Here is an 18,333-nt window from a genome sequence, read left to right as displayed (position 1 = left end):
CCCCATTAACTAAATAATTTCCCATTGAAGAATTTTGAGTCACGTTTTTTTGCCTGAAGGGATAACATAATAATCACCTGTGTGAGTAAATCAGTCACATTCCAATAGCGGGGGATGCAACCTCCGTAGGTAAAATGTTTGCCCTGCTGAGGTCACTGGCCTTTTACGCAGCATAAACCGACAGGACACTTACCCTCAAACAACACACTCTGACCCCGAGTCCCAGCTAATTCTGTCCAATAAGAAGACGGGACTCGCTGATGAGATACTCAGTGCTCCAGCTGCCCCTGCAACAATTAGCTGGGCGACGTAACAACCGAATGTCTGGCTGCAGGGCTTAAGTGAAGGAGTATAAGGGTAAGAAAGAAAGATTTCTCTTAAAAAGGTATGTCTCATTCACTCTTGAAACTCCAAAATAAATGCTCTGTCAAGCAGGGTTTCATTTTTGACATTCATGTTATTACAAAACAACAATTATTCTGGTTTAGGACATGTGAAAAATGCCATCTTTTTGCTTTTCCTAGAAGAGACAACATGCCGACCGGATCAGTGAAATTGCAAAGCATAAAAAAACTGGGACATGAAAACCACAGCTACGACTTTTCCAATGAAGGTAGTAATGCACAATAAAAGTTCACCAGAAATCCTCCGAAAAACTATCCAATAATATGGAGTTATTATATTTGAATAAAAAAATATTATATTATATCTATGGATGCAATTTAAAAAAAGTTGAATGCTTATTCTATTCTTGTGTTGCAGAACCAGCTGGCTCCAATAAGTAAGTATGCTTTGGACTATTTATGCGTTTTTTTTTTATCCACTCATCTTGGATATTGTTTTACGGGTTATAAATTACAGTTTTTTGATCATAGGTTAAGTTTTTCAAGTAATACTTACGATGTGTGACTAGGGTTGTCACAATACCAAAATTATAACTTCGATACGATACCTGCCATAAATATCACGATACCCGATACTTAAAAACATCTGTATTAATTATCAAGTTAAACATTGACTTATGTCACATCTCGTCTGTGTCCAGGGAACCGTTCGGTCTAGACCCGAGGTGATTTGAAACAACTGGCAACCTTGAGCGGATATTAAAACTTTGCGACCTGTGATCACATGATTTGCAATTGGACGCTGTATTTTCTAATTTGACGGCTGTGAAGCATTTTCTAAACTCGTGTAATATGTAAATAAAGTTTAGCAATATTATTTTTGTATTATGATATTTATAAAAGCAGCGCTACACATGCTTGGAAGTGTTTTAATGTAACCAGTTGTTGGGTAGAACATTACTAGTATTCCATTCCTGTTGCTCAGTGTTCACCTAGACCAAACTGTTCCCTGGACACAGACGAGATGTGACATTATAAGTAAATGTTTAAATGACTTTTTTTTTTAATTATTACGATCGTAATCGCCGCAAAGGATATTTGAAAACCAGTTGGGGTGTAACACCGGCACTTGATGCCACGTTGTCTCCCCAGCGATCATCGCTGTGAGTGAGCGCTGCGCAGCCTGCAGTCAACGCGCTGGGCTGCATTAAAGGAGCGGAGCAGCGAGCTATTTTAATAAAGTATCGATACTAACAATATGCAAAACCGTATCGTTTTGAACGTACTGGTACCGCGGTACCTTTTTAGTATCGGTACACCGTGCAACCCTATGTGTGACTTTACTGTCTTGACTTGTCCTTACTTTACTGTTGACTAGACTTGTCTATACTTGTAGACTTGTCTTCTCTTGTAGACTTGTCTTTACTTGTAGACTTGACTTGTATTTTCTTGTAGACTTGTCTATAGTTGTAGACTAGACTTGTCTATACTTGTAGACTTGACTTGTCTTTACTTGTAGACTTGACTTGTATTTTCTTGTAGACTTGTCTATAGTTGTAGACTAGACTTGTCTATACTTGTAGACTTGACTTGTCTTTACTTGTAGACTTGACTTGTATTTTCTTGTAGACTTGTCTATATTTGTAGACTTGTCTTAACATGTAGTCTTTTCTTGTAGACTTGTCTTTACTTGTAGACTTGTCCTTACTTGACTTGTCTAGACTTGTCCTTACTTGACTTGTTGACTAGACTGTCACTGATCAATCCATCTTAATTTGCAGTGCATTGAGCTTCCAGGGCCTCCATACAGAAATAGTTGATAGGTTAAATTGTCACGACTGGTGAATTCCAGGAACAAAAGGAGGAGGAGCCAAACACAGACAGACGCACACATCTTCATCTTGACCCTCTGCCAGGGAGCGAGTGGTGAAAGGGCTGGTGAAATATCTGCAGGGCTGATGAGGGAAAGTGGGAATAAAAGGGACAGAGGATGATAGAAGTAACTTTAAATTAACAATCGTTACTTGATGATCCATTACAGCAGAAATTCATCATGCATACAAAGGATAATGTATTTCTTAAAGGGCCAATGTGCAGGATTTAGTGGGTTCTATTCTTCTACACGCTCAGGAGAAGTTTCAGTTGGTTGCAACCTGCAAACCCACCGCTAGAGGGCGCACACTCCTACACACTGCACCTTTTTAAATATGTGTTTTGTACCTATATTTTACCAGGGAGATAGGTTTAGCAGCTCACTCACCTTCTATCTTTTTCCATGCAGGGCCACAACAAGTTCTAAGGATGATGGGAAGTGAGTACAAGATGGCCACAGAGGGACTGTATACTTGCACACATTCACCTCCAATAAAAACTGACCGACCTTCTACTCCAAACAGAAACCAGGGAGATGCAGATCAACCTGCGATAAGGGTTGGCTTCTTTCAGCTGGTAAGATGTTCATTCTTCACTGTGTAACACGTGGCTTCTTTCCTTATGTCCACTTTAAGATTTGACCCCCTAATGCAAGTGTCGTTAACGCGCCTGTCCAGTTCCGTTTCGCCACGTGCAACGATGTGCTGATGATGGTGGTGGGCGGCATGTGCGCCGTGCTGCACGGCTCGGCCCAGCCCCTCATGCTGCTGGTGTTCGGCCTGCTCACCGACACCTTCATCGAGTACGACATCGAGCTCAACGAGCTGCACGACGTCAGGAAGGAGTGCGTGAACAACACCATCCAGTGGAAGAGGAACTACACGGCGGCGGGCGGCCTGATGCCGCCACAGTGGGACTGGAGCCTCATGAACAATTCAACATTGGAGATGTTCACAGCGCTGAAGAGCAGGACGTGTGGGTAAGTGGGTTGTGAGAAATGCACGAGGTGGGCTTCAAATATAGTGTAAGATGGGATTGTTGAAGTTTTAGATCTGTGTTGAAGTGCATGTGGTTTTGTAGTTCCTCATACATTATTCATTCGCTGTATTTTTGCTATTTTTCAGGCTTCTCGACATTGAACATGAAATGACCAATTTTGCCTTCTATTATGTTGGAATTGCAGCGGCTGTGTTCCTGCTGGGATACTTTCAGGTTGGTCCTCAAATGTCATTGTATTCATACAAAGAGAAATTAGATTTGTACGTGTCATCCACCTAAAACCAATTAACTCAGCATTACATATTTTGATCCTATCACCTATGAGATCTGGCACCAGATTTTTTTGCTCTGAAACAGGCAGTTATTAAGCCTTTCGTATCGATCTAGAGTCCTCACTGATGAACAATACAATTGTTCTAACAGTTCTTAGTATATTAGATCTCATGACCACATTCAACCCGGTCAGCCACAACATATTACTAGACTGGAAAACATGATGGGACCTTATGGCGCATTTGATGGTTTCAATCTTATTTGCAGGATAGGGACTACCGGTACTTTGACTTTCAAACACAATTGGATTATAGAACACTTATTAGTTTAGAGATTTTATTACACTTTGATAAAGATACAAGGCTTACCGGAGACAGATTTTGATCTAATCAAAGCAGGAGAGGCAGAGATATCCTGATTTTTGTCCCTATGGGTGAAAATCGCTTGATCTTACATGTCCCATAATGCACATCATCAGGGTTATTTACTCAAACTTGACAAAAGCTCCTCCAAAGCCACAGAAGTCTTTAAGCAGCTGTGTTCTGAGGCTGAGTTGTACTCCTTATGTCGAATAAGCTGAACATCATCATATAATATTCAGGTGCCCCTTAAATGTTTTACGTGACATTTCTCCTTTTACCCATCAAAGGGAGGTCAAAGGCCAGTGTCCTGATACCATCTTGTTGCCCTCCTTGCTTTTATATCTAACAAATGCGAGCACAACCGGTCTTTTTTATGACTGACAGATCTCCCTGTGGGTGACGGCCGCTGCCAGGCAGATTCAACTCATCAGGAAAATGTACTTCAGCAAAGTGATGAGGATGGAGATCGGCTGGTTCGACTGCACCTCGGTGGGGGAGCTCAACACTCGCATGTCAGAGTGAGTGGGGCGACGATCACATGATTTCTGGTGTCATGGAACATTTTCGGGGTCTTGATGTGTCAGCGTTAACGTGGTTATATCCGTGTTACAGTGACATCAACAAGATCAATGATGCCATTGCGGACCAGGTTTCCATTTTCCTGCAGCGATTCACCACCTTTGTGTGCGGTTTCTGCATCGGCTTTGTGAAGGGATGGAAGCTGACGCTTGTCATTGTCGCAGCAAGTCCACTGATCGGTCTTGCAGCTGGTCTTATGGCTATGGTGAGAATTCTATTGACATGTTGACTAGACCTGTCTTTAGCCTACTTGTTGTCTTGACTTCTATTGACATGTTGACTAGACCTGTCTTTAGCCTACTTGTTGTCTTGACTTCTATTGACATGTTGACTAGACCTGTCTTTAGCCTACTTGTTGTCTTGACTTCTATTGACATGTTGACTAGACCTGTCTTTAGCCTACTTGTTGACTTGACTTCTATTGACATGTTGACTAGACCTGTCTTTAGCCTACTTGTTGACTTGACTGCTATTGACATGTTGACTAGACCCGTCTTTAGCCTACTTGTTGACTTGACTTCTATTGACATGTTGACTAGACCCGTCTTTAGCCTACTTGTTGACTTGACTGCTATTGACATGTTGACTAGACCTGTCTTTAGCCTACTTGTTGTCTTGACTTCTATTGACATGTTGACTAGACCTGTCTTTAGCCTACTTGTTGTCTTGACTTCTATTGACATGTTGACTAGACCTGTCTTTAGCCTACTTGTTGACTTGACTTCTATTGACATGTTGACTAGACCCGTCTTTAGCCTACTTGTTGTCTTGACTTCTATTGACATGTTGACTAGACCTGTCTTTAGCCTACTTGTTGTCTTGACTTCTATTGACATGTTGACTAGACCTGTCTTTAGCCTACTTGTTGTCTTGACTTCTATTGACATGTTGACTAGACCTGTCTTTAGCCTACTTGTTGTCTTGACTTCTATTGACATGTTGACTAGACCTGTCTTTAGCCTACTTGTTGACTTGACTTCTATTGACATGTTGACTAGACCTGTCTTTAGCCTACTTGTTGACTTGACTGCTATTGACATGTTGACTAGACCCGTCTTTAGCCTACTTGTTGACTTGACTTCTATTGACATGTTGACTAGACCCGTCTTTAGCCTACTTGTTGACTTGACTGCTATTGACATGTTGACTAGACCCGTCTTTAGCCTACTTGTTGACTTGACTGCTATTGACATGTTGACTAGACCCGTCTTTAGCCTACTTGTTGACTTGACTTCTATTGACATGTTGACTAGACCCGTCTTTAGCCTACTTGTTGACTTGACTTCTATTGGCATGTTGACTAGACCCGTCTTTAGCCTACTTGTTGTCTTGACTTCTATTGACATGTTGACTAGACCCGTCTTTAGCCTACTTGTTGTCTTGACTTCTATTGACATGTTGACTAGACCCGTCTTTAGCCTACTTGTTGTCTTGACTTCTATTGACATGTTGACTAGACCCGTCTTTAGCCTACTTGTTGACTTGACTGCTATTGACATGTTGACTAGACCCGTCTTTAGCCTATTTGTTGACTTGACTTCTATTGACATGTTGACTAGACCCGTCTTTAGCCTACTTGTTGACTTGACTGCTATTGACATGTTGACTAGACCCGTCTTTAGCCTACTTGTTGACTTGACTTCTATTGACATGTTGACTAGACCCGTCTTTAGCTTACTTGTTGACTTGACTTCTATTGACATGTTGACTAGACCCGTCTTTAGCCTACTTGTTGACTTGACTTCTATTGGCATGTTGACTAGACCCGTCTTTAGCCTACTTGTTGTCTTGACTTCTATTGACATGTTGACTAGACCCGTCTTTAGCCTACTTGTTGTCTTGACTTCTATTGACATGTTGACTAGACCCGTCTTTAGCCTACTTGTTGTCTTGACTTCTATTGACATGTTGACTAGACCCGTCTTTAGCCTACTTGTTGTCTTGACTTCTATTGACATGTTGACTAGACCTGTCTTTAGCCTACTTGTTGACTTGACTTCTATTGACATGTTGACTAGACCCGTCTTTAGCCTACTTGTTGACTTGACTTCTATTGACATGTTGACTAGACCCGTCTTTAGCCTACTTGTTGTCTTGACTTCTATTGACATGTTGACTAGACCCGTCTTTAGCCTACTTGTTGACTTAACTTCTATTGACTTTTGACTAGACCCGTCTTTAGCCTACTTGTTGTCTTGACTTCTATTGACATGTTGACTAGACCCGTCTTTAGCCTACTTGTTGACTTGACTTCTATTGACTTTTGACTAGACCCGTCTTTAGCCTACTTGTTGACTTGACTTCTATTGACTTTTGACTAGACCCGTCTTTAGCCTACTTGTTGACTTGACTTCTATTGACTTTTGACTAGACCCATCTTTAGCCTACTTGTTGACTTGACTTCTATTGACTTTTGACTCTACTTGTCTTTACTTGTTCACTAGCCTTGTCTTAAGCATTTGTCAAATACTACTTGTTGACTTGACTTCTCCTGACTGTTCAACTAAACATGCATTCATTTGTTGACTTCTCTTGTCTTGAGGACTTGATGATTTTACCTCCCCTGACTTGACTTATTGACTGGACTTATTAATGTTGATTTGACATGTCTTCTATGGACTTGTCGACTTGACTTTCCCTTACTTGTTGACTAGACGTTCAGCATCCTACATGTCGACTTGACGACTAGACTTGTCTTTACTTGTTAACTTGGTTCAGCCTTTGTTGACTTGTTGACTTGACCTCTCTTGACTTGTTGACTTGACTTAACTTCAGTTCACGTGCTCCTCTCTTCTCCTCCAGTTCGTGGCGAGGCTAACGGGGTTGGAGCTGCAGGCCTACGCCAAAGCCGGAGCCATAGCAGACGAGGTCCTCTCCTCCATCAGGACTGTGGCTGCTTTCGGTGGGGAGAAAAAAGAAGTGCAAAGGTAAAAACTAGCCAGACGAAAATTGAGGATCGACTTTTTTCCTCTATGCAGCTGTGCATGAGCTCTTCTCCTCTACAGGTACGACAAGAACTTGATCTCAGCGCAGCGCTTGGGCATCAAGAAGGGTCTGATCATGGGCTTCTTCACCGGATATATGTGGCTGATCATCTTTCTGTGCTACGGTCTGGGCTTCTGGTATGGCTCCAGCCTGGTGGTGGACACTGAGGAGTACACACCAGGAACACTACTACAGGTATCACACATTACCATTACTATTACCATAGTGGTTCATGACAACCACTGGAGCAAAGGGGAAACATGTACTAAACACTCGCATATTGAATTTCACCATTTCCATGTAACCGAAAGAGCCTTTGGAGCGATAACATACTGACATCTTCCTTCTAGGTGTTCTTCGGTGTTTTGATAGCAGCCATGAATTTGGGGCAGGCCTCCCCATGTCTGGAGGCATTTGCTGCAGGCCGTGGAGCTGCTACCACCATCTTTGAAACTATTGAGAGAGTGAGAATGCTTGATGTTATCATTTTTGAAAGATTTGAACCCTTACAAGGTGCCGTATTTCTTTACAGGAAACCCTTGTTTTGGGTTGACATGTCTCATTTTTCATAAATGTGCTACTGCCAGGAGCCGGAGATTGATTGTCTATCTGAGGTTGGTTACAAGCTTGACAGGGTCAAAGGAGATATTGAGTTTCACAATGTGACCTTCCACTACCCCTCCAGACCTGAAGTCAAGGTACTTGCGTGCGTCTACACTCGTTGTCATGTATAGCTGAGGGGGAGAATTTGATTTCTGGAAAAAATACATTTTGATCTCTACTCAGATCCTGGACAAGCTCAGCGTTCCAGTGAAGTCAGGGGAAACCACAGCCTTTGTCGGGCCGAGCGGAGCTGGGAAGAGTACTGCCATTCAGCTCATCCAGCGCTTCTATGACCCTAAAGAGGGCATGGTGGGTTTGACAGCTGAGACAATGATGCTTTTCTCAGTGGTGCTTTCCGTCCACCAGTGAGGCTGAAGATTCCCTCGACACACTGTCGCTGCTGACTTCTTTTTGAGCTTTATTCTAGTCAATTCAAAAATAACCGTCCCCCGAGGGTGATAGAAGTACATGATAATCTGTTTCATTATTCAGCCAATGGGCCCTAACAGCCTCATTTTTCACTTTTACTGGAATTAGATGTCTTTGCACACCTTACTCTCTTATTGCTTTCAGTTTCTAGAGGAGGAAATAAGCCTCTTACAGCCCAATGAAGATTATGCACAAGACTAACACCTTTACCAGTTGAAACTAGCTTTGTTGCAAAAAAAAAAAGAAACACATTATAGCAGGCAACATACTTTAATAGCATCATCCATAAATTCTATCAAATAACCCGCTCTCTGTACCCTCCAACTCAGGTGACCCTGGACGGTCATGACATCAGAGGGCTGAACATCCAATGGCTGCGCTCGCTGATTGGCATTGTGGAGCAGGAGCCTGTGCTGTTTGCCACCACCATTACTGAGAATATACGCTACGGTCGACCCGGCGTCTCAAAGGAAGACATCATTGCTGCCACAAAGGAGGCCAACGCCTACAACTTCATCATGGACCTGCCGCAGGTGACTCGTAGGGTTTCAGGATTTCCAAGTGACCATGTGAAAATTCTGAGTTTTAACTGCCCTAATAACTTTCCCTGTGGACAGAAATTCGACACTTTGGTGGGAGAGGGTGGAGGTCAGATGAGCGGCGGCCAGAAGCAACGTATCGCCATCGCTCGAGCGCTGGTCAGGAATCCTCGCCTCCTGCTGTTGGACATGGCGACCTCTGCCCTTGACAACGAGAGCGAGGCTATAGTTCAAGAGGCTTTGGATAAAGTAAGTCTGAGCGCTCTGTATGCTGAATTAGCTTCTGTGCTCATCTAAGGGTTGGATGATGTATGGTTTCATTGTGTTGCCAGCAGGACAATACAAAGAAAAACCTTTGAATTAAAAATGATGTTTAGAGTCACCTTTTTGTTCTTTGTTTCTAAAGATATTCAATAACCTGAGTCAAAAGAGAACCCCACTGAGTACTACTGCAACATTGTTATACTCAAGATGCTTTCAAGATGCTGAATTAACATTGTAATTTCATATAATAGCAAGAGGAAAGTTCTGCAACATATCAAACAATAAGAAAATAAATCCACTAAATCCAACAAAGACAATGTGAAATCAAACTTGGGTGTAAAGCATGTGAGATTGTTTTTCTTATTTCCGACATGCGTTTGGTTTCGTCACAGGTACGCAAGGGTCGCACCACCATCTCCATCGCTCACCGCCTGTCCACCATAAAGAACGCCGACGTGATCGTGGGCTTCGAGCGCGGCCGAGCCGTGGAGTGGGGCAAACACAACGAGTTGCTGGAGAGGAAGGGCGTCTACTTCACTCTGGTCACGCTGCAGAGCCAGGGCGACGAGGCTCTCAACGAGAAGGCCCGGCAAAGTAGGTCCAACTTAATGTCCCAGAAAGATATTTGTCAACATGTGGAAACTATGAGGGTCTGCTGATTGTTGGATCTCTTGCATTAGTGGCGGACAATGAAGAAGAGCCGGCGAGGCTAAATCTATCCAGAGCAGGCAGCTACCGTGCCAGTTTGAGGTATTACTCATTTGTGTAAACTGTAATATCCATTTCCACGGTCCTGACTGTGCATCTAAATAGGATTATTTTGTGTCATGGCTGGAACCGGCACCTTCATTTAATTGCTCTCTTACAATTACTTCGACATTTGGAGCATTTAGCTGACACTATCATCAAGAGCCACTTACAAGTGCTGCAAACAGCAGAGGAGGCTTGAGGTCCTCGAACGCCACCGTTACAAGCATCCAGTAATGAGTGCACGGAGAACACTGGCAGCGCAATACATTCCTGTGCCCTTTGAATATTCATGAAGAGACGGATATCAGCGGTGATTTTCTTTCCTTGACATTGTCATTTTTGTTTTTGCAGAGCCTCTCTTCGCCAGCGTTCCCGATCTCAGCTGTCCAATCTGATCCCAGAGTCTTCTGTTCCCATGGTCGGAGAGCTTGGCCCCAGAGCCTACTCTGTGTCACAAGCAGACAAATTCACGGTAGCCAATTTTATATGTGGGTGGTTGAAGCAGGACCACAATAATTACAAAACCGTGTCAAGCCACTTGAAATGTTCTTTGTGTTTGTTTTTCTATATTAATCCTCAGGTTGTATCGTCGGGGAACAGCTTTGACTGCCGGCTGATGTGTATTTGTCTGTGTGAATACTCAGAATGCCATTCCAGAGGACGAGGAAGAACCAGTGGAGCCTGCTCCAGTCACTAGGATCCTGAAGTACAACTTACCCGAGTGGCCCTATATGGTTTTTGGATCCTTTGGTGCTGCCATAAATGGAGGGGTCAACCCCGTCTACTCTCTACTGTTCAGTCAAGTCCTGGCGGTGAGGTTCCGGATGTCATTGCAATTTCTGAAATACACAAAAATATACAATAAGCTAATTATTTATACATTTATATAAAAACTCTTCCTTCAGGGCTTTAAACCGCCATCCCAATCGAATAGTTTTACCGACTCTAACAAGCTTGCATGGTGTACTGTTATGCGACACGACGTCCCTAGCTTATGTTCCAAGCATACTTATTTGAAGCCAAACCAAAGACAGGGTATAGTTTCTTACCCTGTCTGTGTATGACTGTCTATATTAACATGTTTCTGTTCTGTTTTCTGTTCTTTCACATCTCTCTCTGTCTCTGTCTCTCTCTGTGTGTGTGTGTAGACATTCTCAGTAACGGATCCTGTGCTTCAGAGGAAGGAGATTGATGGTATCTGCCTGTTCTTTGTCATGGTCGGCGTGGTGTCTTTCTTCACCCAGATGCTGCAGGTAGAGTAGCAGGCTGCTTCGCCAAGACTGATTGCTTTAGTGCTTCTCTGCCGGCCTCACCCCCTCCTCGTGCTCAAGGTTGGAGGGAAAGTCACAAGAGAGCTCCTTTTTCTTTGGGTCAAATTAATAGCTTCTTCGAATGAAAAATGTATTCCATTTTGCAGTGATGCTGTTCTATAATTGATCCATGAGTTCTGGCGGTGAAGACGCAATTTTCTCTGATTTAGATTTACATTATGTTGAAGATCACTGTGATGGTATTTTGGATTTTACAAAAAATACTGCCCACGTGTGCGTCTCCAGGCTTACGCTTTCTCCAAGTCTGGAGAGCTGCTGACCCGCAGGTTACGGCGGCTCGGGTTCCAGGCCATGCTGGGCCAAGAGATTGGCTGGTTTGATGATCACAAGAACAGCGCCGGAGCTCTGACAACCCGTCTGGCAACCGATGCCTCACAAGTTCAAGGAGTGAGTTAATGCCGCAGTATAAAAAGAGAGGGATTTTTAAATTCATCCCACATTCAGCGCTAAACCACATGACAGGAGCAGTGTGTAAGATTTAGTGCCACCTCGTGTTTGATTCGTCTGTTCTGGGCTACTTTAGAAACATGGCGGTGGCATCCTGAATTAAAATGTGCGTTGAATTCTGCTCGGAAGAACCTGCACATGAGGTCACGCCCCTTCTTTTTCAATTGTCTCCCTCGAAGGCCACGGGCTCGCAGATCGGCATGATCGTCAACTCTCTGACCAACATAGGCGTGGCCATCATCATGTCCTTCTTCTTCAGCTGGAAGCTCACGCTGCTCATCCTGTGCTTCCTGCCGTTCATCGCCCTTTCGGGCGGCTTCCAGGCCAAGATGCTCACGGGGTTCGCTAAGCAGGACAAGCAGGCGATGGAGACCGCCGGACAGGTTGGACTTTGTTGTTTATACAGCTTCCCCAAACCTCTATTTTCACCCGTTTGAACACAGTATTCTGAGTTCCACGTCAAAAGCAACATGTCATCATTCCTGCTAAACCTTCTGGTGGAGGGCGCCATCAGTTGACGCATCTACTGACAGCAGATAAGAGACAGCTTATACACATTGTCTATTTTAGGCTCCAGGAGGAAAAAGCTCCACAGCCCTCCAGCAGCACTCAGATCTTGGTACAGTAGCTTTTTATTAGCTGCGCCTGTAATTTAGCAAGCCAGGCACAGAGATGTCCGGCTCAATGCCTACTGGGGCCACCCAGGCCTAAAATGTTGTCATGGTACAGACCGCACGTAGTGCATCAAACGTCACGATGTTGCAGTGACAGTTCACAATCAATTTACTGTCAACTTCCTTTAAACTATTTCATTTTATTCCAATGCAATAAACCTCAGGCATCTCAGTGAAGTGGATTGAAAGTGTAATGATCCCTATGGGGAAATTGGCTTTCTGCAGCAGCACAAGATTAGATATGAGCGATAAAAACTGAGCAAATGCTTTATCTGTATCATAAGTTTCCACAGGTGAAACACCTGAGGAATTAATTAGATACAACTTCTTTTCAACTATCTGTCTTTTTTGTTGGCCTTAACTGTGCCATTTAACACAAGTCTTTTATTTGTAGATCTCCGGCGAGGCGCTGAACAACATCCGCACCATTGCAGGCCTGGGGAAAGAGAGGCTCTTTGTGGACACGTACGAGGCCCAGCTAGACGCTCCGTACCAAGCGGCCCTGAAGAAGGCCAAAGTGTACGGGGCCTGCTATGGGTTCTCCCAGTGCGTCATCTTTTTGACCAACTCCGCCTCCTACAGGTTTGGAGGTTACTTAGTGCAACAGGAGGGGCTCCACTTCAGCTTGGTGTTCAGGTGAGAGAAGAAGGCTCTTCCTTATCGCTATTTAATCCACAATTATAATGATAATTTTCAGGGTCATACTTGTATTTTGGGTCTCTACTCGAACATGTGTGCATGCTTTAATGTTGAAAAAACACATTTTTCTCCCTCTTTCTAAAACGCTCCATTTCGGGGCCTGTCTCTTTAAGCCCCCCTCCTGAAAAAGTCTAGTCTGCTCTGATTGGCATGAAACGTATATATATCTAGACAGGCCACAAAACTTACTGGGTCATCTAATTTCACAGTTTGTGCATAAGCAATGAAAAAGTCTTATATTTTACAATATATGTCCTCAAATTCCAGGCGACACTGCTTTTCACTGTCTGATTTGTATTTTTTTTAAACATGCCTGTCACTGCCAAAAAGTGCTGCAGGGATGAGTTGTGAAATCTGGAAATGAGTCAGCATTTTTGCACTTAAGTTTCCCTCATCTCGAAGTCAATGTTTTTTTTTTTAGGTGAGGTGACTTAAATAAGGTCTGTGGTTAACACAAACGGAAGAGATTTTACAGTTTTGTTCTGCGAGGTAAAATCCGCCAGTTAATACTTGTGAATTTTGAAGCTATTATTGGTCTTAAAAAGGTTGCAAACAAGTGGCTCAATGAGACTTGTCATCACGCAGACTAGTCCGCCTTTACGGCCTTGTTGTGTACTCACACTCATGTGACTAGGTCATTGAAACTGGGTTTTTTAAGAAAATATATAGTATATTGAGAATTCTGACTTTAAAATAATAAAAGTCTGTTCCAGGGGAAGGAGAAAAACCCAAATTCTCTGCTGAGCCTGTGTATGTGCACAAAGATTGTGTGATAAGTCACATTGTGTTGGCTTCTCTGGCAGGGTCATCTCAGCCATCGTTACCAGCGGCACGGCCCTCGGCAGAGCCTCCTCTTACACGCCAGACTACGCCAAGGCCAAGATCTCCGCAGCACGTTTCTTCAAGCTGCTGGACCGCGTGCCTCTGATCAGCGTCTACAGCGATAAGGGAGATAAATGGGTACGAGGACATGTGTTATACTATTCCACCACATTGCACACTGAGTGTATGACAAAAACAGTGCTGCCTGCTCCCTCCATGATGAAAAGTGTTATTTATTATTGCTTTCCTCATTAATTTTGCATTAGTCATGAAAGAGAGATGTGTAGATGGAGGAGACAAGAAAGGATTGTTAGTCCTTCTACCAAATATTGTACATTCAAAGGAAAAATACCTCACACAGGGCCCTTTAAAGATGGAAGGCATTTTGAATAATAAAAAAACTATTATTAAATGAAATGAAACTCTTTATTACCAGAGGAGGTGGCACCCTAACACACAGAGAAACCTATAACCTTTGGTCTGTTATTTATTCCCCCCTCTCTCCCTCCGCTGTATTTTCAGGAGAACTTCGAAGGGAACATCGAGTTCATTGACTGCAAGTTCACCTACCCCACCAGGCCGGACATCCAGGTCCTGAATGGGCTGAACGTGTCGGTGAAGCCCGGCCAGACACTGGCCTTTGTGGGCAGCAGCGGCTGCGGGAAGAGCACCAGCGTGCAGCTGCTGGAGAAGTTCTATGATCCCGACCAAGGCCGAGTGGTGAGGACACACTGCAGCGTCCTGCAGATGTACATTGGATGCAAAGTGCCTTATGAATTGTTATTATTGTATCCTGTAAATGGTACAATTCTTGAGGTACTTTTTTATTTTATGCGATTTAATAATCGCAATTAGAGGGAAGATATAGTTTTTTTAAAAACATTTTTATTGTTAATGTCAAAAGGGGCTCTGATCTTTTTATTGTTAAAATTACTTTTATACTTAAATTCAGTACTATAGGTGCTATAATATAAGATAGTGTCCGTCTTCGGTGGTTCTGGAGGGGCCCTTCTGTCAGCAGAGCAACAAACGGCTAACGGGTAAAGTTAGCTGCTAGCTGGTGAATACAGAGCAATTAGCAGCTAATGAGAGGCCAGTGGAGACCAAAAAACTGAGCTAAAACAAGAGTTAATATTGGACTTCAATTTTGCTGGGCCAAAACAAACAGCGAATGTTGCCACGTGCGTAAATAGATGTGTAAATAGGAAACTGTTTGCTAACACGCTAGCTGTACTAGCTTTATATAGTGATAATGCGTCAGTGTTGAAGGCACAGCTACAGTCAAGGATGTGAACAGCTTCACTCATCAGTTATACTGCCACATGTTTACAGTTTATGGATCAGACAAATATGAAAAGTCTGCTGCATACTTCACTGAGGATACGTACCTCTGAAACCTATTATTACAACAAATGCTGACCTTTATCATAATGTCAACTATCTCGTTGTGAAATGAGGAAGACATATGTATAGTCTGCTTTCAGCTTGCACTCTCATGAGGCTCAGTTGTAGTGTCACTCTGAGAGGTTTGTCAAAGTCAAAGAATAATGACTGGACATTCAGTGACTGAAGTATTTATGGCCCTCATATCACTTCAATTAATTCATCAATCAGACATTTATGCTGACTTTGTGCTTTATATAAAAAAGGGGCACTCCACACAGGATGGAGGTCTGCCTTTGTGCCAGGAAGGGATCCCTGCCAAGATTCAAATGGCCTTAATTGAGTTGGAAGTGGTTTGGAAACACGCAGTCCTGATTCCCTGCTCGAGATTTAAAAAGGACAGCGTCACCTCTGCACAGAGAGAAATCACGGCAGAGATGGCGTTATGATAGTTCATTAAGTGGATTGTATTTCCAGTCTTTGGTTATTATATTGCTTTCTCCTAATGGTAAAATCAATTGCTTCCCGCAGCTGATTGATGGCCACGACTCGACCCGCGTCAACGTGCCCTTCCTGCGCTCCAAGATTGGCATCGTGTCCCAGGAGCCCATCTTGTTTGACTGCAGCATCGAAGAGAACATCAAGTACGGCGACAACGTGCGGGACATCAGCATTAATGAGGTCATCTCTGCTGCCAAGAAGGCCCAGCTCCATGACTTTGTCATGTCACTTCCTGAGGTACTGTTAACATTAGTCTGTAAATGACTGTAAAAATATAATTATTTAGGTTTTTTTAAGTTTTATTATTGACTGATACTGGATTTCTTAAGGCCGATAATGATAGAAATACTTACAGATAAAACACAAACAAAGGATCTTGATGTGGATCCATTTGAAGCTAAAAAACGTCCCTCAAAACCTGCGTTCCAAGAACTATTTCTTGCAGTGTGGACACAATGAACAGTGACATGTTTTTTTTTAATCTTCAAGACAAATACAATGTGATATGACTCATTTTTCATCCTGCCTCAGAAATACGAGACAAACGTCGGCGCCCAGGGCTCTCAGCTGTCTCGCGGTCAGAAGCAGCGTATCGCCATTGCCAGGGCGATCATCCGCGACCCCAAGATCCTGCTCCTGGACGAGGCCACTTCCGCCCTGGATACCGAGAGCGAGAAGGTACGCCTCATTAAACTCTGATCGGTGCCGTCCCTCGTGTGTTGAATCCACACACTTCTCACCATAGTACAGTGCAGCTGCTTGATATTCATCGGGCACAGAGAGCAAGGCGGGTCGGCAGTTAATTATTATTATCATTATCATTCATCATCTCTATTATTATCAGCAGCAGCGCACAGTTCGTACCAGCCCTCCTGTAGAGCCTCGTTGTGTCTGAGGCTATGCGGTAGCTTTTCTAGAGGCCTCCGCGGCGCACTGATGCACTGGAACATTCTAATGATAGTAATCAGCGCGTGATTGTGAAATGACTATAATTGTCTCCTGTGTGGGGAGAACGTAACGCCGCTTCATGTTTGTGTTGTTTCGTGGCAGACCGTGCAAGGGGCCCTGGACAAAGCCAGAGAGGGCCGGACGTGCATCGTCATCGCCCATCGCCTGTCCACCATTCAGAACTCGGACATCATTGCCGTCATGTCCAGGGGCTTCGTGATTGAGAAAGGATCGCATGACCAGCTCATGGCACTGAAGGGAGCCTACTACAAGCTGGTTACCACGGGAGCACCAATTAGCTAACATGCTCGTGGGGGGTGGGGGGGGTGGGGGGGGGAACAAGGCAGCAAGGCAGCAAGGCAGCAAGGCAGCAAAGAGTAACGAGTGTCAGGAGCAATGAGAGCAATGAGATCAGAAGTATGCCAATATACAGCAGAGGAAATAACTATTTGATCCCTTGCCCACTTACAAAGAAATTAATGATCTAGAATTTTAATGTTGGGTTTATTTTGACAGTGAGAGACGAGAACAAAAATCCAGAAAAAACACATCATATAAAAAGTTATACATTTATTTGCATTTGATTCCCTCGCAAAACATGACTCGGTACCTGGTGGCAGCACAGAGGTCAGACGTTTCTTGTTGTTGGTCACCAGGTTTGACGCTCCTTTGTTGCCTTGGCCGTATATTTTGGGTCACTGTAGTGATGGAAGACCCATTTTCAGTGTCCTGGCTGAGGGAAGGAAGTTAGTCAGCCCAGATTTCACGGTGGGGACGGTGTTCTTGGGGAGGATTAATCATTCTTGCTGGTTCGTAGGTGAATCAAATATTATCTCACAAAATCAAATCAATTTATAACTTATATATGATGTGATCTGGATTTCCCAAAAATATTCTGTCTCTCACTATTAAAATAAACCTACCATTAAAATTATAGATCGTTCATTTCTTTTCAGTGAGCAAACTTACAAAATCGGCAAGGGATCAAATACTTATTTCCTCCACTGTACACCTGTTCACTCTTACAGTATTTATTTTAGGGTCACAAAGGAAGTTACTCTCTGCCTTTGGGTTATGTTGGCAATTGTCTATCTACGACCTATGTTTTATGCAGCATTATTCAGAAGTGTATCCCACAATCCACCAGTCTACTGTTCCGAACCAGTCCTCTAACAATAATCAACATAAAGGAGATGAATTCCATGCCTAAATATTATTTATATTATTCATGTCCAAACACATTGCAGTTATAGCAGGTATATGTTTACATATGGTTAGCATTTACTGTACCTTCACTGTAATAAAGGGAATCTATTCTTCTTGCTGAGTGTGATCAGAATAATATTGGTATGTATTATAATTATATGGTAATATAGAAATATCTAATATATCATTTTATTAACATCCATCCTCGGAGATATAATCCCTCCAGCTTGTTCTGGCTCTTCCCCCCCGGGGTCTGCTACCAGTTGGACGTGCCATTTTATTAACAGTTTTTTGCTTTCTTGCCAAGCATTAGATGTAAAGAT

General features: G+C 43.3%; 2 protein-coding genes across 2 annotated transcripts in view; one reads left to right on the top strand and one right to left on the bottom strand.

Moving 5' to 3' along the window:
- Positions 1-534: 534 nt before the first annotated feature.
- abcb11b (ATP-binding cassette, sub-family B (MDR/TAP), member 11b) lies at positions 535-17,107 on the top strand. The gene is made up of 28 exons (XM_034547577.1): positions 535-613; positions 763-781; positions 2,626-2,655; positions 2,741-2,792; positions 2,894-3,195; positions 3,341-3,428; positions 4,235-4,368; positions 4,463-4,634; positions 7,232-7,356; positions 7,435-7,609; positions 7,765-7,878; positions 8,002-8,112; positions 8,201-8,326; positions 8,776-8,979; positions 9,064-9,234; positions 9,642-9,843; positions 9,930-9,999; positions 10,351-10,471; positions 10,644-10,811; positions 11,148-11,252; positions 11,556-11,717; positions 11,957-12,160; positions 12,846-13,087; positions 13,954-14,110; positions 14,495-14,692; positions 15,887-16,093; positions 16,388-16,534; positions 16,907-17,107. The coding sequence occupies exons 1-28, from the start codon at positions 535-537 to the stop codon at positions 17,105-17,107; spliced, it is 4,086 nt and encodes a 1,361-aa protein (XP_034403468.1).
- Positions 10,734-18,333, bottom strand: part of LOC117740932 (beta-1,3-galactosyltransferase 1-like) — a 115,124-nt gene continuing 107,524 nt past the window's right edge. The window contains exon 4 of the transcript XR_004610654.1: positions 10,734-10,838. The gene's annotated coding sequence lies outside the window, so the exon portion shown is untranslated. The remainder of the gene's footprint in view (positions 10,839-18,333) is intronic.

This window comes from Cyclopterus lumpus, chromosome 2 (genome assembly GCF_009769545.1).
Source record: "Cyclopterus lumpus isolate fCycLum1 chromosome 2, fCycLum1.pri, whole genome shotgun sequence".
Taxonomy (NCBI): domain Eukaryota; kingdom Metazoa; phylum Chordata; class Actinopteri; order Perciformes; family Cyclopteridae; genus Cyclopterus; species Cyclopterus lumpus.
This window is presented reverse-complemented; position numbering and strand designations above follow the sequence as displayed.